General features: G+C 42.8%; 1 protein-coding gene across 1 annotated transcript; it reads left to right on the top strand.

Moving 5' to 3' along the window:
* The first annotated feature begins 6,186 nt into the window (after window positions 1-6,186).
* On the top strand, window positions 6,187-8,275 carry LOC130886706 (60 kDa heat shock protein, mitochondrial). The gene has a single exon (XM_057788780.1). The coding sequence runs from the start codon at window positions 6,240-6,242 to the stop codon at window positions 7,959-7,961; it is 1,722 nt and encodes a 573-aa protein (XP_057644763.1). The 5' UTR covers window positions 6,187-6,239; the 3' UTR covers window positions 7,962-8,275.
* The last annotated feature ends 14,274 nt before the right edge of the window (window positions 8,276-22,549 follow it).

Raw genomic sequence — 22,549 nt, 5'->3', positions numbered from 1 at the left:
CCATGATTGCAAAGTAAGTTGTTTCAGGAAAAAAATGTTTTAAATCTGTTCTTGAACAAATCTCATCTAGTCCCCACCTACCCCCAAATTATTTCTTGTTTCCTTCTCATTTCTTGACATGAGAACCTCGATAATGACCCTCTGGGAGACATCGCTTTCTTTTAGTTCTTTCCTGCTTGTGTGTGTTCATGTGTGTCCAGGTGCACACGTATGTTTGGGTGGGTGTAGGTATTATTCTTTAGACATAGTCCACCTTTTTAAAATTTTTATTTTTATTTTTTTTCTTTTTAAAATTTTTAATTTTTTTTAAAGATGGGGTCTCTCACTGGCTAGGAATTCACTGAGTCGGCCAAGCTGGCTGATCAGTGAGCCTCAGGGACCTGCCGGCCTTGGCCTTACTAGGACTGGGATTATAAATTTACATAACCACACTTGGATTTTTTTTTAAATGTGGGTTCTAAGGATGAAACTCAAGTCCTTATGCGGACTGTCCTGTCTCCCCATCCCTGGAGAACATCTTTGAGAACTGTCTTTTCATTTGCTAGCGCCTTCTCCGGGCTCAGGAGAAGTGGTCCACAATCACTGCCTAGACCTTTGTTCACCTGGAGTCTTTTGGGGGAAGCCAGCAGAGACCAGCAGACTCTCGCCCCAGCCTGGGCACAGCTGCTGTGGAACTGGGAGTCCATTCCACTTCCTTCTGCTTGACTATGGTTTCCCTGGACTTCCAATGTCATCAGAATGACTAAGAAGAGGTTATCACTCTCAGAGAGAGAGGGGAGGAGGGAGAGGGAGAGAGAGAGAAAGCTGTAGAGGGAGCGGACTGTGAGAGAAGTCACTTGTCATCTAGAGTATGAGAATAAACACAAAAGTGGGAGGACAAATTGCAAAGCATAGACACTTTAAAGACGTGACCCATTTTCCAAAGTGTCTCCACAGAATGTACAGTAGGTACTTATTACATGGGAATCAGAAATACAATGAAATCCAAAACATTTTAGACCCTCAAGTGATGCCATAAATGTAAAATTCTACTTCATAAAACTTCATTTCATGCACAAAAGTATTAAACATGCTGTAGAAAGTTATTTTTGGAATTTAAATGGATGTAAATGAGATATCGGTCAATTTCACCAGGCCCCCGCTCCCACAGTGTCACAATGTAAACACAAATACTCTAAAGTACAAAGAAAGAAACATTTCTAGCCTTAACTGTTTCAGAGAAGAGGCATTCACTGTCTATGTAATATGCTTGCTGTTCAAGCAAGAGGACAGAGTTCCATCCTCAGATCAGGGCTGCAGAAGCATACACACGCAGGTCTCGGGGACTCCATGAGCAGCCAATCTAGCCCAGGTGCCTCTCCTGCATTTTCTTACCGACACCTGTCCATTTGGTCAAAGCTGCGATTGCTTCCTTTTGAAATGACATTCAGAGAACCCAACGCATCCTAAGGGCTCTGCAAGTGCTGGGTGCTCGGATAGGTGGAATTATTTATGTATTTGTACTTGGAATGCTTCATTGGACTGCCAACCAGCTCCCAAATAAAGACATGGAGACTTATTATTAATTACGAATGCTCAGTCTTAGCTTAGGCTTGCCCCACTAGCTCTTTTAACTTAATCTGTCTCTATTCATCTTTGTTTTGCTTCAGGGTTTCTTACTTTTCTTTCATTCTGTAGTTCTGCTTCCCTGTTTCCTCTATGTCTGTCTGTCTGTCTGTCTGTCTGTCTGGCATCTCCCTGTTCAAGTCTAAATTCCTCTTACTACATATTCTCCCTGCGCAGAGGGTCTGCCTACACCTCCTCCCTCACTTTGGCATTCAGCTTTTTATTAGACCAGTCAGGTAGGAACCTTTGTCAGGCAAGGTGAAACAGCAACACATCTTTGCATAGTTAAACAAATATTCTGCAACATGTTTTATTTATTTTATTTCAGATTGTTTGCATTCATTTACTGGATAATTCATGACATATAAAATTATTTAGTTTGTGGGCATGGGTGTGTGCGCCTATGTGTGTAGATACACATCTGTGGGAGGTAGAGAACAACTTTGGGTCTCTTCTTCAGGTATTATCCATCTTGCTTTATGAGACAGTCTCCTAACTGTCTGGGCCTCATCTTGTTGGCTAGGTTGGCTGATCATGGAGCCCCCGAGACCTGCCTGTGTATGATTCTGTAGCCCTGATCTGAGGATTGAACTCAGGTCCTCTTGCTTGAACATCAAGCACATTACTGACTGTCTTAGCAGGATTTCTATGGCTGTGATTAAACACCATAATCAAAAGCAACTCGGGGAGGAAAGGATTTATTTCATCTTAAAAGTTTCAGATCATAGTCCATCATGAAGGAAGCCCAGTAGGAATGGACACAGGCCAGGAACCTGGAAGAAGGAGCTGATGCAGAGGCTATGGAGGGGAGGTGCTTGCTTGTTTGTTCCTCACGGCTTGTTGAGCCTGTCTTCTTATATACTCCAGAACCACCTGCCTGGGGGACCCCCTCCTATATTAATTATAATCCAGAAAAGGCATTTTCTCAGATAAGGTTCCCTCCTCTCAGATTACTCTAACCTGTGTCAAACTGACAGAAACTATTCCACATATTGAACCATATCTTCAGCCCCGAATTTATTTTTATTTTTTACTTTGATGATCCATGGTTCTTTCAGACATAATAAGTTGACCCTCATACTTATAGCCCACCATCTCTTCTTTATGAGAACTGAGTCTTGTAGGCTCTTTGGAAATTTATTCCTTTACCTATGGGTTCCATTTTTCAATCATCAGTTCACTGTGCTCTAAAGATGAGAGTCTGAAGATTTCAGTTTAGCAACATAATTTTTCCTGGAAAACTAGATCTTCAGATGAAAAAAATAGGCCAGTAATGAAAACATGCACTGGTCCAGGCAGATGTGAAGAGATGTGGTCAGCGTGATGAAGGGGTCCTTGGAGCACGGCAGGTAGGAACTCAGAGTTGTGGTGTGGCCGCTGCCGTGGGGCTGGTATGTAGCCTCAGGTCAAGGCGATTTTCCTGTGGAGAATTTTCCATCACTCTGACACATACCAGGATTTTTCTCTTGGGTCACCAACCAGTTCCCTGTTGTAGAATAGTACTTTTAACTATGTAAAGGTGTGTTAAATTTGTTTATGCTGCATTGTTTTATGATGTAAGGATGTGTGCTTAATTATGTAAAGATGTGTTACATCTGTTTCACCTTCCTTGCCTAAGGCACCTTATTGGTCTAATAAAAAAATGAATGCCAATAGCTGGGCAGAAGAGGGCTATGCAGAGCTGCCAGGCAGAGAGAATAAATAGGAGGGGAAATCTAGGCTCCAGAGGAATGATAAGGAACGAGAGAGAAGAAGGACGAGAGAAAGAAGGACATGTCTGGGGGGAAGAAGCCAGGCAGCCACATAGAGACATCAAGAAAGTAAGAAAAGGTTAAAAGTCCCGAGACAAAGGTAGATAAAGAGAGACGTGTTTATTTAAGTTAGAGGAGCTAGCCAGAGCTGTGCCTAAGCTAGACTAAGCATTAAAAACTAATAGTAAGTTTCTATGTCATGATTGGTAGCTGGTTGGTGGCTCCAAAGAAAAAGCATGGTGTACTTTGGCATTCCAATGTAAGGCCTGATTTTCCACATAGGGCCTAAGAAAGCTAATAAAATAAAATAAATGAACAAAAACAGATATAGCTTCAAGAGTCTCTGCCATACAATGAGCTTTTGAACAACATTTACATTAAGTAGAAAAAAGCTAAGCAAAAACACCTGCTATAGTGTGGGCACCAGCGTTCTGGAGCTGGGGTTGAATGCAGTTCCAGGTCACACACCTCTAACTCACCTGAGAACTTCAGGCTTGACTTTGACAGACCTGACGAGGGGTGGAGCTAGCCACAGAAGCATTGGTGGAGGACCCCAGGATTGCTTAGCAGTTTAAGATTTGGCTCATACAGTCACAGACAAAAATTGTCTAGACAGGCATCTACTCAGAGTAAAGGGTTGGGAAAAGGTTTTTCAAGCAAATGGTCCTAAGAAAAAAGCAGGTGTGGCCGTACCAATTTCTAACAAAACTGACTTCAAACTAAAATCAATCAGAAGAGATCGAGATGGACACTTTATACTCATAACAGGAAAAATTCATCAGGATGAAGTCTCAATCCTGAATATCTACACCCCTAATATAAAAGCACCCACTTATGTAAAAGAAATATTACTAAAACTCAAGGCAGGCATCAAACCACACACACTAGTAGTAGGAGACTTCAACACACCTCTCTCACCAATGGACAGGTCAATCAGACAGAAACCTAATAGAGAATTAAGAGAATTGTTGGAGGTAATGAAGCAAATGGACTTAACAGACATCTATAGAACACTTCACCCAAACAGGAAAGAATATACCTTCTTCTCTGCAGCTCATGGAACCTTCTCGAAAATTGACCACATACTTGGAAACAAAGGAAACCTCCACAGATACAAAAAAAAAAATCAGTGTCCACCTGTGTCTTATCAGATCACCATGGATTAAAGTTAGAAAGCAACAGCGCTACCCCCAGAAAGCTGACAAACTCATGGAAACTGAACTGTCAACTACTGAACCACACCTAGGTCAAGGAAGAAATAAAGAAAGAAATTAAAGTCTTCCTTGAACTTAATGAAAATAAAGAGACAACATACTCAAACCTATGGGACATGATGAAAGCAGCGCTAAGAGGAAAGTTCATAACACTAAGTGCCCACTTAAAGAAAACGGAAAAAACATACATTGGGGACTTAACAGCACACCTGAGAGCTCCAGAAAAAAAAGAAGCAGACGCGCCCAGGAGAAGTAGAAGACTGGAAATAATCAAATTGAGGGCGGAAATCAACAAAATAGAAACACAGAAAACAGTCCAAAGAATCAATGAAACAAAAAATTGGTTCTTGGAGAAAATCAACAAGATCGACAAACCCCTATCCAAACTAATTAAATGACAGAGAGAGAACACGCAAATAAATAAGATCAGAAATGAAAAGGGGGACATAAACACAGACACAGAGGAAATTCAGAGAATCATTAGATCTTACTACAAAAGCCTATATGCCACAAATCTGGAAAATGCAAAAGAAATGGACATTTTTTTAGATAAGTACCATATACCAAAGCTAAACCAAGACCAGGTGAATGACCTAAATAGACCTGTTAGTTGCGAAGAATTAGAAGCTGTTATCAAAAACCTCCCTTCCAAAAAAAGCCCAGGACCAGATGGTTTCAATGCAGAATTCTACCAGAACTTCCAAGAAGAGCTAATACCTATACTCCTTAATGTATTTCACAATATAGAAACAGAAGAGTCATGCCAAATTCCTTTTATGAAGCTACAGTTACCCTGATACCAAAACCTCACAAAGACCCAACCAAGAAAGAGAATTACACGCCTATATCACTCATGAACATCGACGCAAAAATTCTCAATAAAATTCTGGCAAACCGAATCCAAGAACACATTAAAAAAATTATCCATTATGATCAAAGAGGCTTCATCCCAGAGATGCAGGGCTGATTCAACATATGCAAATCTATCAATGTAATCCACCATATAAATAAACTGAAAGAAAAAAACCCATATGACCATTTTATTGGATGCTGAAAAAGCATTCAACAAAATTCAACACCCCTTTATGATAAAGGTCTTGGAGAGATTAGGGATACAAGGGTCATACCTAAATATAATAAAAGCTATTTACAGCAAGCCGACAGCTACCATTAAATTAAAATGAGAAAAACTCAAAGCCATCCCACTAAAATCAGGAACACGACAAGGATGTCCACTCTCTCCATACCTCTTCAATATAGTGCTTGAAGTTCTAGCAATAGCAATAAGACAACATAAGGGGATCAAGGGGATTCATATTGGGAAGGAAGAAGTTAAGCTTTCGTTATTTGCAGATGATATGATAGTATACATAAGTGAACCCAAAACTCTACCAAAGAACTCCTACAGCTGATAAACACCTTTGGTAATGTGGCAGAATACAAGATCAACTCCAAAAAATCAGTTGCCTTCCTATACACTAAGGATAAGGAAGCAGAGAGGGAAATCAGAGAAGCATCACCTTTCACGATAGCCACAAATAGCATAAAATATCTTGGGGTAATTCTGATCAAGGAAGTGAAAGATCTATTTGATAAGAACTTTAAGTCGCCCTCACTCTCCGCCGACGGCCTGCTTCGCCTCGTGCGCTCCCGCCGCCGCCCCGCAGAAATGCTTCGACTACCCACAGTCCTTCGCCAGATGAGACCAGTGTCCCGGGCACTGGCTCCTCATCTCACTCGGGCCTATGCCAAAGATGTAAAATTTGGTGCGGATGCTCGAGCCTTAATGCTTCAAGGTGTAGACCTTTTAGCCGACGCTGTAGCTGTTACCATGGGGCCAAAGGGAAGAACGGTGATTATTGAGCAGAGTTGGGGAAGTCCCAAAGTAACGAAAGATGGGGTCACTGTGGCAAAGTCAATTGATTTAAAGGACAAATACAAAAATATCGGAGCTAAACTTGTTCAAGATGTTGCCAATAACACAAATGAAGAGGCCGGGGATGGCACTACCACAGCTACCGTTCTGGCACGTTCTATTGCCAAGGAGGGCTTTGAGAAGATCAGCAAAGGGGCCAACCCAGTAGAAATCCGGAGAGGTGTGATGTTGGCTGTTGATGCTGTAATTGCTGAACTGAAAAAACAATCTAAACCCGTGACAACCCCTGAAGAAATTGCTCAGGTTGCTACAATTTCTGCAAATGGAGACAAAGATATTGGAAACATCATTTCGGATGCGATGAAGAAGGTGGGAAGGAAGGGTGTCATCACAGTGAAGGATGGGAAAACCCTGAATGATGAGTTAGAAATTATTGAAGGCATGAAGTTTGACAGAGGATATATTTCCCCGTATTTTATTAACACATCGAAAGGTCAGAAATGTGAATTCCAAGACGCCTATGTTCTTTTGAGTGAAAAGAAGATTTCTAGTGTGCAGTCCATCGTACCCGCTCTGGAAATCGCCAATGCTCATCGGAAGCCCTTGGTCATCATTGCTGAGGACGTTGATGGAGAAGCTCTAAGCACACTGGTCTTGAACAGGCTGAAAGTGGGTCTTCAGGTTGTGGCGGTCAAAGCGCCAGGGTTTGGGGACAACAGGAAGAACCAGCTTAAAGATATGGCTATTGCTACTGGTGGTGCGGTATTTGGAGAAGAGGGGTTGAATCTAAACCTTGAAGATGTTCAAGCTCACGACTTAGGAAAAGTTGGAGAGGTCATTGTCACTAAGGATGACGCCATGCTTTTGAAAGGAAAAGGTGACAAGGCTCAAATTGAGAAACGCATCCAGGAGATCACTGAGCAGCTCGACATCACCACTAGTGAATACGAAAAGGAGAAGCTGAACGAGCGTCTCGCAAAGCTCTCAGACGGAGTAGCTGTGCTGAAGGTTGGAGGAACAAGCGATGTGGAGGTGAATGAGAAGAAAGACAGAGTTACAGACGCACTCAATGCCACGCGAGCAGCTGTGGAAGAAGGCATTGTGCTAGGCGGGGGCTGCGCTCTGCTGCGCTGCATCCCAGCCTTGGATTCCCTAAAGCCTTCTAATGAGGATCAGAAAATAGGTATAGACATTATTAAAAGAGCACTCAAAATTCCCGCCATGACCATTGCTAAGAACGCGGGTGTTGAAGGGTCTTTGATAGTCGAGAAGATTCTGCAGAGTTCCTCAGAAGTTGGGTATGATGCCATGCTCGGGGAATTTGTGAACATGGTGGAGAAGGGAATCATTGATCCAACAAAGGTCGTAAGAACTGCTTTACTGGATGCTGCTGGGGTGGCCTCCTTGCTAACAACAGCAGAAGCTGTAGTGACCGAAATTCCTAAAGAAGAGAAGGACCCTGGAATGGGCGCAATGGGGGGAATGGGAGGGGGAATGGGAGGTGGCATGTTCTAATTCCTAGAATAGCGCTTTGCCCTTACCAATGAACTGTGACAGGAAGCTCAAGGCAGGTTCCTCACCGATACCTTCAGAGAAGCTCCTGAAGAAAATGAAGAGAAGGCTGGCTGATCACTATAACCATCAGTTACTGGTTCCCATTGACAATACATAATGGTTTACTGCTGTCATTGTCCATGCCTACAGATAATTTATTTTGTATTTTTGAATAAAGACATTTGTACATTCCTGATACTGGGTGCAAGAGCCATATACCAGTGTCCTGCTTTCAACTTGAGTCACTGAGGCAGGCCTGCTGGTCCGTCCGCTACGGTCAGGATGTGGCGCTTGTGCCATCAGACGAGAGGTCAGAGGCAGCCTTTCTGTGGAGCGAGATAACTGTACAGAGTAGAGAAGTATCCAATTATGTGACAACCTTTGTGTAATAAAATTTTGTTTAAAGTTCAAAAAAAAAAAAAAAAAAAAAAAAAAAAAAAAAAAAGAACTTTAAGTCTTTGAAGAAAGAAATTGAAGAGAACACCAGAAAATGGAAGGATCTCCCTTGCTCTTGGATTGGGAGGATCAACATAGTAAAAATGGCAATTCTACCAAAAGCAATCTATAGATTCAATGCAATCCCCATCAAAATCCCATCAAAATTCCTCACAGATCTGGAGAAGACAATAATCAACTTTATATGGAAAAACAAAAAACCCAGGATAGCCAAAACAATCTTATACAATAAAGCATTGTCTGGAGGCATTACCATCCCTGACTTCAAACTCTATTACAGAGCTACAGTATTGAAAACAGCTTGGTACTGGCATAAAAACAGAGAAGTCGACCAATGGAATCGAATAGAAGACCCGGACTTTAACCCACAAACATATGAACACCTGATTTTTGATAAAGGAGCTAAAAGTATACAATGGAAAAAAAGAGAGCATTTTCAACAAATTGTGCTGGCAAAACTGGATGTCAATCTATAGAAGAATGAAAATAGATCCATATCTATCACCATGCACAAAACCCAAGTCCAAATGGATTAAAGACCTCAATATCAGTCCAAACACACTGAACCTGATAGAAGAGAAAGTGGGAAGTACTCTACAACACATGGGCACAGGAGACTACTTCCTACGTATAACCCCAGTAGCACAGACACTAAGGGCATCATTGAATAAATGGGACCTCCTGAGACTGAGAAGCTTCTGTAAAGAAAAGGACACTGTCACTAAGACATAAAGGCAACCCACTGACTGGGAGAAGATCTTCACCAACCCCACAACTGACAAAGGTCTGATCTCCAAATTATATGAAGAACTCAAGAAACTAGAGCGTAAAAGGCGAATCAACCCAATTATAAAATGGGCCACTGAACTCAACAGAGAATTCTCAACAGAAGAAGTTCAAATGGCCAAAAGACACTTAAGATCATGCTCAACTTCCTTAGCGATCAGGGAAATGCAAATCAAGACAATCTGTCAGAATGGCTAAAATAAAAAACACCAATGATAGCCTTTGCTGGAGAGGTTGTGGAGAAAGAGGTACACTCATCCATTGCTGGTGGGAATGCAAACTTGTGCAACCACTTTGGAAAGCAGTATGGCAGTTTCTCAGGAAATTCGGGATCAACCTACCCCTGGACCCAGCAATAACACTCTTGGGAATATACCCAAGAGATGCCCTATCATACAACAAAAGTATATGCTCAACTATGTTCATAGCAGCATTGTTTGTAATAGCCAGAACCTGGAAACAACCTAGATGCCCTTCAATGGAAGAATGGATGAAGAAAGTATGGAATATATACATATTAGAGTACTACTCAGCAGCAAAAAACAATGACTTCTTGAATTTTGCATATAAATGGATGGAAATAGAAAACACTATCCTGAGTGAGGTAAGCCAGACCGAAAAAGAGGAATATGGGATGTACTCACTCATATTTGGTTTCTAACCATAAATAAAGGACATTGAGCCTATAATTCGAGATCCTAGAGATGCTAAATAAGAAGGTGAACCCAAAGAAAAACATATAAGCATCCTCCTGAATATTAACCTTCATCGGGCAATGAAAGGAGACAGAGACAGAGACCCACACTGGAACACCTGACTGAAATCTCAAGGTCCAAATCAGGAGCAGAAGGAGAGAGAGCATGAGCAAGGAACTCAGGACTGCGAGGGGTGCACCCACACACTGAGACAATGGGGATGTTCTATCGGGAACTCACCAAGGCCAGCTGGCCCGGGTCGGAAAAAGCACGGGATAAAACTGGACTCGCTGAACATAGCGGACAATGAGGACTACTGAGAACTCAAGAACAATGGGAATGGGTTTTTGATCTTACTGCACATATTGGCTTTGTGGAAGCCTAAGGAGTTTGGATGCTCACCTTACTAGACCTGGATGGAGGTGGGTGGTCCTTGGACTTCCCACAGGGCAGGGAACCCTGATTGCTCTTTGGGCTGACGAGGGAGGGGGACTTGATCGGGGGAGGGGGAGGGAAATGGGAGGCGGTGGCGGGGAGGAGGCAGAAATCTTTAATAAATAAATAAATAAATTTACAAAAATACAAAAATTGTCTAGAGACACTCAGTAAAGTGGGTTCAGATGGGGTAAAAACCCTCTCTATAGATTATAGTGTGTTTAAAAATGTATATGAGCTTAAGAAGGAAAAGAGAAAGGGTATAGATAGTCATAAAAAAATAAATACTTTAAAAGTAAAGTAATATAAAAAATAAGCCATTTGAAGATGAAAAAATACACAGGGATTCTGGATCCTGTATGTTGTTGTATCAGTTTTGAATGTGATTGCTAATAAGCAAATGACAGGAACTGATGAGTTAAACCAGCCTAGATATCTTAGGAATGCTTTAACTTTAAAACGGAACTGAAAAATTGCCTTGACGAAGAGGTTATGCTTTTGTTTCCATGGGAAATGAAAAGCTATGGAGGTGTTCAAGGTTAATAGTGATCAGATTTGATCAGGGGAGACCCTGAGAAAATTCTGGTTGCAGATATAAAGAAACAAACCTAGAAAAACTGCAAGACAGGTGACGTGTATTTACCTGCTCAAACAAAATTCATTTTGTTGATCAGTTTGTGTACAATGCACAGTCAATACTTGTGTTAATGCAGATTTGTATGTTACCTTTAAAGTTTGTGTGTTTTCAGAACAGGGGGACCAGACACCAATGAAAATTGATGACCCAGGTGATCCAACCTCTCAGAGTGTCTCTGTTGTAGTTACCTAGTAGTTCTGCATCCAGAACAGCTTCAAGGCTGCTGACTGAGATGGTCCAGCCTCAGACTGTTCTAGCCAAGACTGTAGATAAACCTTATACTTTCCCACTGCACAGAGACTGGATAACAAATGTTATAACTGGCTTTCCCAGGATTTGACCATTATTCTAATTTTCTCAGTTTCCCTAAAAAGATGTCTTCACCCAAAGACAACAGGAAGTAGTCTAGAGAACATGATGCCTATATTTCCAAGAGGTGTGGTGGGTGGTTTTGGCTATTTGGTGGGTTCTGGATGTTTGTCATAATTTAGTGAGAATATATTAATAGAGGGCAAAAAGATAACTCTTAATCTTAAATATTTTACATTGGTAAGGACTTTGTGTATTGATATAAATTTGAAGTTATTTTTGTTATAATGAATGTGTGCTTCTACCCTCAGTTGGGGTATTGTACATATGCAGCTCATTTAAAAATGTAACATATAATTTAGAAGTGCAGATTATATAGTAATCAAACTTGTAGTCATATTAGGTATATTTTCAAGTTTAGATAGATATATTTAGATAGATGGTCTTCAAACATTTCAAAGACACACAGAATATGGCACTTAAATGTTTCATAGCCTGAGGCTTTTCATGACAAAAAGACATGTCTGCTCCTGGCAGCACCAATTTACTTCAGAGAAGATGATGAACATTGAAGAAAGTCCATATGGACTTTGCTTTCATTATGGCAAAGGTAGCCATTTGGGCAAGAAACGTCTCTTCCCTTGATTGTTGAGAATATGCTGTACAAACTAGACAAGCAGGACTGAAATGAAAAGACTGCCAAACTTTGCCAAGATAAGGTCGGACATTCCTTCAAAATTCCTGCTTCATAAAAGAGTCTTCCAGAATTCATGGGTCTGTAGACCAAAGATTTGATGTCCCAATGTTGCAGAGGAACTTTGGGTGGCAGCCAGCCAGATGTCTGTCATTTCTATAGCTTTCGAAGTGACTTTCTGTTTACTCAGGTAATACTATATCCTTCTGGATCGTTGATAGAGTTTAAGACTATAGAGTTAGAGTTATACTTTTCCTTAGTTGTGATAGAAAGTAAATTAGGTACAAAATTTTGGATTCACCAAGCTAGAATAAATGATGGAGAGTTTTCTCTGAATTTGCCAAATAGAAATGGACTGGATATTGTAAATGTAATTCTTACATAATAATTGTTCCTGTTGTATATAGTTTTACTATGTTAAAGTTAAAACTTTTCATTTAAACAAAAGGGGGAAATGCCATAGAATATTATTTTAACTATGTAAAGATGTGATACATTTATTTATGCTGCAGAATGTTACTTTAACTTTGTAAAGTTGTGTTAAATTTGTTTCTGCTGCTTTTATCAATGATATAAAGATGTGTTACATTTATTTGCTGAATTTGTTTAATTATGTAAAGATGTGTTGCATCTGTTTCCACCTTCTCTGCCTAAGGCACGTGGTTGGTCTAATAAAAGACTGAATAATCAATAGTGAGTCAGAGGAGGGAGAGTTGGGGCGCCAGGAAGAGAGAATAAGTAGCAGGAGACATCTAGGCTCAAGAGGAATGAGAGAAGGAGGAGAGAACGAAGGAGGAGTGTAGTTGGTTGTTTTTACTCTCTACTTTTTGGGGGGCCGGTCACCTAGCTTCCATATAAATGTACAGAGTCTTAATCTTACTTATGAACACCTAGCCTTAGCTTGGCTTATTTCTAGCCAGTTTTCTTAGCTTAAATTAACCCATCCACCTCTTGCCTCTGGGCTTTTATCTTTCTCTATTTTCTGTATTTTTTTCTTTACTTCTTTCTCTGTGGCTGTCTGTGTAGCTGGGTGACTGACCCCTGATGTCCTTCTCTCCTTCTTTCACTCCTAGATCTCTTCCCAGATTTCTCCTCTTATTTATTCCCTCTGTCTGCCAGCCCTGCCTATCCTTTCCCCTGCCTTGCTAGTGGCCATTCAGCTCTTTATTAGAACAACTAGGTGTTTTAGACAGGCACAGTAATACAACACAGCTTCACAGAGTTAAATAAATAAAACATAAAAGAACATAACACATCTTCGCATCATTAAACAAACATTCCACAGCATAAACAAATACAACACGGCTTAAAATAATATTCCACAGAATACACACCCAGAGCAAGAAGCCAGGCAACAACCATAGGGATGTGGAGGCAGCAGAAGAGTAAGAAAAGGTAAAAAGCCCAAAACAAAAGGTAGACAAAAAGAGACAGGTTAATTTAAGCTAAAAGAGCTAGCCAGAAACATGCCTAAACTAGGCAGAACATTCAAAACAAATAATAAGTCTCTGTGTCATGATTTGAGAGCTGTTTGGTGGTCCCAAAGAAAAAGCCTGGTACAGCTCTCAAATCAAGATATGGATATTTCTTATTAGTTATGAATACTCAATCTTAACTTAGGTATTTTTCCTTTCTTTTTTTGTTTTTTTATGAGACAGGGTTTTCCTGTAGCTTTGGAGCTTGTCCTGGAACTCACTCTGCAGACCTCAAACTCACAGAGATCGGCTCACCTCTGCAGAGTGAGTGCTGGGATTAAAGGTGTGTGCTGCCACCACCACCCAGACTTATTTTGGTCTGTTTCTCTTTCTCTTTATCTATGTCTTGCCTCAGGGCATTTTGCCTTCTCTCTTTCCTACTTTCACTGTTCCTAGTGTCTGTCTGGTGGTCTGGTTTCTGGTCCTGGGTGTGTCCCTTCCTTTTTCCCTCATTCTCTCCTTCTCTAGAGCCTAGATTTCTCCTCCTTATTATCTCTACCTGCCAGCCCTGCCTGTCTCTCTCTTGCCTAGCTATTGGTTGTTCAGTTTTTGTTTTTCAAGACAGGGTTTCTCTGTGTAGCCTTTGCTGTCCTGGAATTCACTCTGTAGACCTGACTGACTTTGAACTCAGAGATCTGCCTGTCTCTGCCTCCCAGGTACTGGGATTAAAGGGGTACATGACCACCACTTGGCATCTTTTTTTTTTAACATGTAGCCCCGGCTGGCCTGAAACTTGTGATTCTCCTGCCACTGCCTCCTTCAGCAAATCCTATTGGCATGTGCCACCACACCCAACTCAGCTTTTTATTAGACCAATCAGGTGCCTTAGGCAGGCAAGGTGAAACCAATGTAAGACAACCTTACATAGTTAAACAAATGCAGCAGAAACAACTATAGCACATCTCTACACAGCTCAAGTAATAGTCTCCAACATAAACAAATGTAACACATCTTTACATAGTTAAAGTAATATTCCACAGCACTGATACACCATCAGCACAAAGACCCAGTGACAGGTAGGGATCAACTATGTCCTAGTCATTTTCTCCTCTGACCATCCCTGTCTGCTCAGTGGAAATGATATAGAAACTAAGCCCTGCCCTGTCCTTACCTGACCCCAGGGAATGTCCTAGACCTCTTCTGTGGAGAGAATGGTGCTGAGGTGAGGGCACAGGCAGAGGCGGAGGCTGCCAGGGGACTACCATTTATCTTCCTCTAAGAGAGGAACAGGTACAAACACATACTCTATGGCCCCACTTCATAGGTGTCTCTTTGCTTCCGACCTCATTGTGTGTCTTAGGATTTCCTTAATTTTTGACTTCTATTCATTCCTTGGGTCCTAGTCTGCGTCTAACTGGGCCTCTGTGGTCATGCTTTGACTCTATCATTACTGATGCAAAAAAAAAAAAACAAAACAAAACAAAAAAAAAAACAAAAAAAAAAACACTGTAAAACAAACAAAAAACCCCAAACCACCAAAACTATAGAAGCCCAAATAAATAGGATTTCCAAACTGATAAAAGCCTTCCTAAGGATCAATGTATGTATCTAAATTTCTTTCAATTCTTATTATCTTAACTCAATTATGATATTAAAAATGAAACAAGAAGAAAATCTGTGTTTTAACCTAAATGGCCTCATGACAAACTAAAGGCACCAAGCAAAACCAAAACATCTCTGGCTGGTGTGGAGGCAGAGGGAAGCGCGGTTGGAGTGTGTCCTTACCCAGGTTCTGGGTTTGTCGTTCGGAGGCACCTATCTGAAGACTTCTAAAGGTGAGAGACAAGCATTCAGTCCTGGGACCTGTCCTGCTAGCCAGAGTTTGCCGTGAAGTCATCACACCTTGGAGAGTGTAATAGAACGGACAGATGTCAGGCCGTGGTGAGGGAGCACAGTCATTGGCAAGGCTTCCTGAGAGGAACTTTTGCTGCAAGTGCTGGGTACGACTCATTCAAGATGGAAAGTCTCTGGATAGTCCCAGAGTGGAATTGGCAGCCTCGGGCCCCATGCTATTTCCCTTTCTGGGAAGACAGAGTATTAGTTTTGTATAATTATTAAGATAAATATTCATTTATTAACAGTGATAAGGGCACAAACAAGACTCTTACAAGCAGAAAACATTGAGAACAAAATCCTGACCCAGGGCAAATCGCTAGTTCCACAGACAGAAAATCCCCTCTGTAGAAGCTTGCAAACACAAGCAAGACAAAATACTGCTCTTTGGCAGAAGGATATGACCCATTTAGTGTGTATGTGTGTGTGCACGTATGTGTGTATGCGTGCATACTGGACAGAGGACAGATTTAGCCATCATTTCTCAGGAACTATCCCCCTTGTCTCTCACTGGTCTGGACCTGGCCCAGCAGACCAGGCTGGATGGGCAGGAAGCCCCAGAGATCTGTGTGTCTCTGCCTTCCCTGCAGTGAGTTTACGAGCAGGCAGAAGCATGCCAGCTCCCTTTAAAAACATGGTTCAAATATGGTTCTGGGGTTGGAACTTAGGTCCTCTTGCTCTCAGGACATACACTTTATCATCTTCCCAGACTGCTTTGATCTAGTTTGCTTCAATGTTGCTGTAATAAAACATCAACCAAAAGCTACTTGAAAAGGAAAGAATTTATTTGGCTTTCAGGTGAAATCAAGGCAGGAACTCAAGCAGGAACCTGGAGGCAGGAACTCAAGCATGACCCCGGAGGAAAACTGCTTGCTGGTTTCCAGGATCATCTTCAACCACGTTTCTTTTTTTTTTTCTTCTTTTTGAAACATTACAAAGCTTTTCTTAAAAAAAATGCTTTATAAATAATACCATTCAAAATTTCCACTTTCCTTCCCATTTCCCTCCTCCCATTTCCCTCCCTGACTCCCCTTCCCCCACCACTCCTCCAGTCCTAAGAGAGGGCAGGGTAACCTGCCCTGAGGGAAGACCAAGGCCTTCCCCCCCTACATTGAGGCCTAGGAAGCTTTGCATCCAAACAGATGAGGATCCCAAAAAGTCAGTACATGCAGTAGTAACAAATCCCAGCACCATTATCATTGGCTTCTCAGTCAACCCCCATTGTCGGCCATATTCAGAGAGTCCGGTTTGATCCCATGCTCCTTCAGTCCCAGTCCATCTGGCTTTGGTGAGTTCCATTAGCTCAGGCATACTGTCTCAGTGGGTGGACGAGCCCCTCACGGTTCTGACTTTATTGCTCATCTTCTCCCTCCTTCTGCTCTTCAACTGGACCTTGGGAGCTCAGTCCAGTGCTCTGATGTGGGTCTCTGTCAAACAACCTAGATGCCCCTCAATGGAAGAATGGATGAAGAAAGTGTGGAATATGTACGCATTAGAGTACTACTCAGTGGTAAAACACAATGACATCTTGAGTTTTGCATGCAAATGGATGGAAATAGAAAACACTATCCTGAGTAAGATAACCCAGACCCCAAAAGATAAATATGGTATGAATTCACTCATTAGTGGATTCTAGCCATAAACAAAGGACATTGAGCCTATGGTTTGCGATTCTAGAGAAGCTAAATAATAAGGTGAACCCAAAGAAAAACATGTATAGATCCTCCTGAAAATTGGAAGTAGACAAGATCACTGGGCAAAAGTTGGGAGCATGGAAGTGGGAGTGGGGTGAGGGGAAGTGGAGGGGGGAGAGAAAAGGGAGAAGGGAAGGACTGGGGAGAACATGGGGGAGTGGGATGGCTGAGATGGAGGAAGGGTAGATATGGGAGCAGATGTCCATGGGGATGTCCCCAGCTAGGTCCTTGGGCAATAGAGGAGACGGTGCCTCAACTGGCCTTGTCTCATAGTCACACTGATGAATATCTTGAACATCACCATAGAACCTTCGTCTGGCGATGGATGGAGATAGAGACAGAGAACACCACCTTTCTTATAGAGCCCAGGCTAGCCTGATTAGTAATGGGATTACACAGGGGGCTGGGTCTTCCTACCTTAATTAGCAATCGAGAAAATACCTGACAGATATGCCCACAGGCCAGTCTGCTGGAGGCAATTCTTCAATGAAGTTTCCCTCTTTCCAGATGTGTCAAGTTGGCAACCAAGATTAGCCACCACAAGTCTGCAATTAAGCCATCTTTAGTGATTTTCTATACATTTTGCAAAATGTTTACAAACTGAAACAGACCACAATATCCCCACATTTATCGTTAGTATTTTTGTGGTGGCTTGAATTATAAATATCCCCTATGGGCTCAGTTATTTGAACATGTGTATGCCACTTGGTGGTGCAGTTTGGGAGATTTAAGAGGTGTGGACTTGTTAAGAGAGAGTCCAGAACTGGAGGTGGGCTTTGACATTACATAGTCTCTGCCCATGTCCAGTTCTCTCCCTTTTCTCTGTGCTTCATTTTGAAGATACTCTTAGCTTCCCTTCCTCTTGCCCTCTTTCCCAGTCGTGACGGGCTCTTGTCCCTTTGGAACTGTAAGCCAAGATAAGCTATTTTTTCCAGAAGTTGCTTTTGATCTGTATGACAGTTTGAATAAAAACAACCCCATAGGTTCATATTTGAATATTTGGTTGCAAGTTCGTGGAACAGTTGGGGAGGATTAGGAGGTGTGGCTTTATTGAAGGAGGAATGGTCTTGTTGAAGGAGGCGTGGCCTTGTTGGAGGAGGCGTGGCCTTGTTGAAGGAGGTGTGGTCTTGTTAGAGGAGGCACGACCTTGTTGGAGGAGGCGTGGTCTTGTTGGAAGAGGTGTACCACTGGGTGTGGGCTTTGAGGTTTCAGAACTCTTTTTCTGTTCTGACTGTGTCCTCTCTGCCTTCTCCCTGTAAGATGTGAACTCTCAGCCGCTGCTCCAGCAGCCTGCCACCATGTACTTCCGCTCCACCATCAAAATTTAAGCCCAGTTAAATGGTTTCCTTTACAAACTACCTCAGTCATAGTGTTTTATCGCAGCAATAGAAAAAGGAACTGAAACAAGTTAGTACCAAGGAGTGGGCTACTGTTGCGACAGGACAGACCATGCTGTTTCAGAGAGAAATGTGGAGGACTTTGGGATTTTGGACTAAAAAAGCAGTTGAATGTGATAAGCAGGGCTTAAAGGGCCATCCTAGCAGGATCTTAGAGGACAGTTGCTTGGGAGCAGTGTGGGCTGTGGAGACCAAGGAAGGAGGTCTCAGAGGGGAGCAGAATTAACAACGGTTATATAGAGAGACCATTTTTGTTTGTTTTGCTCAAGAGTGTGACAGCTCTCCTCCTTTGTCCTAAGAATCTGCCTGAGGCTGAACAGAAGCATCTGGGACTCATTTCTTTGGCAAAGGAAATTTCAAGACAGCCTGATACTTCTCTGTCCCATGGTTACTAGCAATCACTCTTAAGCAGGTCTAAGAGCAAGCAAGGCGAAGCGAAATACAAACTGTACAGTTGAAAGAGAACCCCAGGAAATTTGATGTTGTGTCAACAGAGGCCTGCCGCAAAGGGGAATAAAGAAATGATGCCTGCAGAACAAGGACCCAGTGATCCTGCAACTCGTGAAAGGAGAGGGTAGAAGGAATTTTATGCACTAAAAATAACAGCAAAGGAAAGTTGTTATAAATGTAACCCAGGCTCCATCCCAAGCAGGCAGCCAAACCTGGCAGTGTTGGCCACATGGTCCTAGCTTTAGCATTACAAAAGATACAAGGAAAAAGAGACTGTAGAATCTTCCTCTGGGTTAAGGATATCCACTAAAGCCAGGTGTGTTACACTGAGGCCCTGGGAGGCCACCATGTGAAGCAATGAAAGTGGAACTTGGATTGCAATGGGGACCCCAAGATATTAGAGGTGCCAAAGCCATGGGATACCAACCAAGGAGAACTGTTACAAGGAGTGGAACCCTCCCGAGAGACAGAAGCATGTTAGAGGTCAGCCAAGCTGGAAGGTGGGGCCATCTAAGCCCTTTGACATGAGACACCAAGTTCCAGGATTTGAAGTTTGCGCTGCTGGGTTTCAGTCTTGCTTCGGTTCTGTGTTTCTTCTCTCTGTTCCCATTCCTCGCTGGAAGGCTCTGAAATGCAGGTTTCTGGGCTCCATGAGATTTTGATGTCTGGTTCTAAGCTGGGGGTCACTGGTTTCTGCTTCTGTGCTTCAGACCCAGGGTGTCTGTCTGTCTCTCCCAGCTTGCCTGGAGTCCAGGGAAGGCAGGCCCACCATACACCCTCCAGCTCAGTACTGGTGTCCTAGGGGTTATGGTTTCTGGGGATCAGACCAAACTCAGGTGGCCTGTCGTGAGACAAGGGCTTTTACCCCTGAGCTGTCTCCCCTGTTCTGGGATTTTTTTTCTAAGTTCTTTATTAGTGACTGTACTGAAGACCTCCATGGAGAACCCATCTATAGAGAATTAATATTATTTAAAGACTATTTAGAAATTTCATAATAAAGCGAGGACTAAACATAAATAGAACAGGAATTTTAAGTGGCTTTGGTGTTTGGAAGTTTTGTGTAATTGTCTGTAAGCACCAATGTGTGCTTCGTGGGGGTAGTTACTTCTATTACCTCCACTGGACGAATGGGGGAAAAGAGGCAGTTTGTCCTGTGGGAGTCCTCCAGTGGCACCCTAAAGGACAAGCAGCGAATATGGTCTCCATGCTCCAGGCCCGAGTCCCAAGACCTTCCCAGGAGTGATGCCCCCCAGCTCCTTTAAAAATCTAAACGTGTTTCCATAGAAATAAAATTCTCACCAGCCCCCTTTCCAGCGCATGGTGTTGGTGTCGACTGAGCTAGCAAAGCAGGGGTGGAAAGGGTGTATTTGGGCAGTGTGCAGCCTCCCAGAGTCAGGGGCTGAGAGAAATATTTCCATAACAAAGGCGGGCTGGGAATTGCAAGTGTCTGCCTGTAATGTGATCCACATTTAATGCTTATCTGAGTGAGAGGGAATTTGATTAGAAAGAATATAAAGCCCAATTCAGAGAACAAAACCACTAATTCAAAGGTGGTTTTCCTATGGATGTAAATTGCTTCAAGCCTGTTAAAAGGGCTGGTGCGATTCCCTGGGAGGAGGACCTTGCATTGTATCTGATTTCTCCATCCAGAGCATAACCAAGGGATGCTACTTGGGGTGTTTGCTGGGGTGGGAAGCTGGCACTGTCAGAAGCAGCAGGGCTAGGAGGCAGGGCTAGTCCGCGGGGGGGGCATATAGGTACAAATATGTGGGGCACAGACACCCCCCACCTCTCGTGAAGAAGCATCTCAGTTATCTACTGGCTTCCCACCCTAGAAACTTACAAACACTGTAGCATCCCGATGTGTTTTGTTTTCCTTTTGGCTAATTTTATCAAGGTCTGGGGTCATTATTAGCCAGATCACAAAAGTAAGAGTTCATTAATATGGAGCAGCTCTGAAACCTATGATTTCATCTGTTAATTTGATCTTGTTTTTCCTTGTTTATGGCAATTAAATCAGACCTTGATGAATCTAAAATGAAAAACAGGAGCCACCAGCAAGTGCAGTTATTATGATCACTCATCAGAAAGCCAAGCAGACGCTGATAAATCGTGCCAGGGTTTTTAAGGACTAGACGATTACCTGCTTAAACAGCATGGAAACTACCAGTAAAATGTAGCAAATGATTAAAGCAAGAAAAAAAATAAGAATACCCCCATTACATCCAAGTGGAACAGATGGACAGTTGTACTTTGGGGAATGTGCATGGGGCCTGTTTCTTCCCCTTCAAGCTACTGAGGGCAGAAGCTACAGGCCCTCCTGGGCATAGAGGAGAGCTGGCTTCCCTTCCCTGCATCCTCCTGGCAACAGAGGGAGAATTGCTCAGCTGCCACCAAGACCTCCCTCCAAACTGCAGTGATGGCTAAGAAAAGCACCAAATACCATGGGCAGATAGGTGGGAGGAGGGCACAGAACTAGGGAATGACAGCCAATGACAAGATGGATGTGACCTTTGTTGTCGCAGAGGAGACTGAGTGTCACGGTGGTGGGATACATGTCACTTTTCTTGGCCTGGCCATCGTCTGGGAACCCACCACCTTCTAGGTCCCCTAGCGCCAATGGGCTGTCTTCTGTAATTGAAGCTGAACATGCTAACAGCTGGCTTTCACTGTTTTCCTGAAAGGACAAGAACACTGCCCATTCCAGGTTTCTAAGTCCTTGATGAACTCTAACTGGATTGCAGGGTACTGGGGCTTTTTGGGGTCAATATGACCAGCAATTTGGGGGGTCTTTGTGGTACTTGTTACAGCATCTGGGTTGGTGGTAGCAGCAGGGTTTCTTGCTAACAGACCCAGTTGGGCTCTGCGTCTCTAGGTGCCCCGTATGTCTGTGAAGTTACCAATATTTCAAAAGTAAAACCTACTTAATGTGGTCATATTGTTTTCTGCTGCTTGCAGTTAAGAGCCCAGCACTCAGGAGACAGAAGGCTTTTCACCCAAGGGACCAGATAGTGCCTGTCTCCAGGCAGGCTTGCAGGGGCCAATTTCTTATCTCCAGAGCAGTAAACTTTAATTCTGTAGGGACAGAAATGGGGCTCAGACTCTTCTCATGTTGCCTCAGGCACAGTTTGCCTCTGAAAGACTCTCAGCTGAGCTTTTCTGGGGAAAGTTTATTTATTATTTTCTGGGAAAGCTGTCTTTGAAAATTTGTCTCTCTTCTCTGCACATAATTGCACTATTTCTTTAAGCTTTTCTGTAGCAATCTGGCCCTATTTGCCTCTCAGGTCTCTGCAGGGATCTGTGTGCAGCCAACTTGGCACCTGCTGTCTGTTGGTCCCCTCACACCTAGGGACGGCTTGTCCCTGTGCCTGCAGGTCTGTTTGCTTGAAGAGCATCCAGCTCCTCCTATTCCTTTGTCTCTCAGCTCTTCTTCCCTGATTTGGTCTTTCTGCTAGGCCCACAGAGCTGGTTAAAATGGGTCTCCTGAAGATTGCTGACTTCTTTTCTTAAATTTGGTGTCTGATTTTTCAGATGGCAGCTCCCACAATGCCTGACCCTCCCTTTTCCCCTCCCTCTCTCTCCACCAACATTTTTAGATTCTTGATTGGTTTCTGTTTTTTCCTTTCTCTGCCTTCTGTAGTTGAAAATTTCCCAGCATCTTCATCTTCCAAAAATAGACCTGAAAATT

Source organism: Chionomys nivalis, chromosome 14 (assembly GCF_950005125.1).
Source record: "Chionomys nivalis chromosome 14, mChiNiv1.1, whole genome shotgun sequence".
Taxonomy (NCBI): domain Eukaryota; kingdom Metazoa; phylum Chordata; class Mammalia; order Rodentia; family Cricetidae; genus Chionomys; species Chionomys nivalis.
This window is presented reverse-complemented; position numbering and strand designations above follow the sequence as displayed.

Coding starts and splice junctions, on each gene's coding strand:
- LOC130886706 (XM_057788780.1), top strand. CDS start 6,240: ATGCTTCGACTACCCACAGTCCTTCGCCAGATGAGACCAGTGTCCCGG.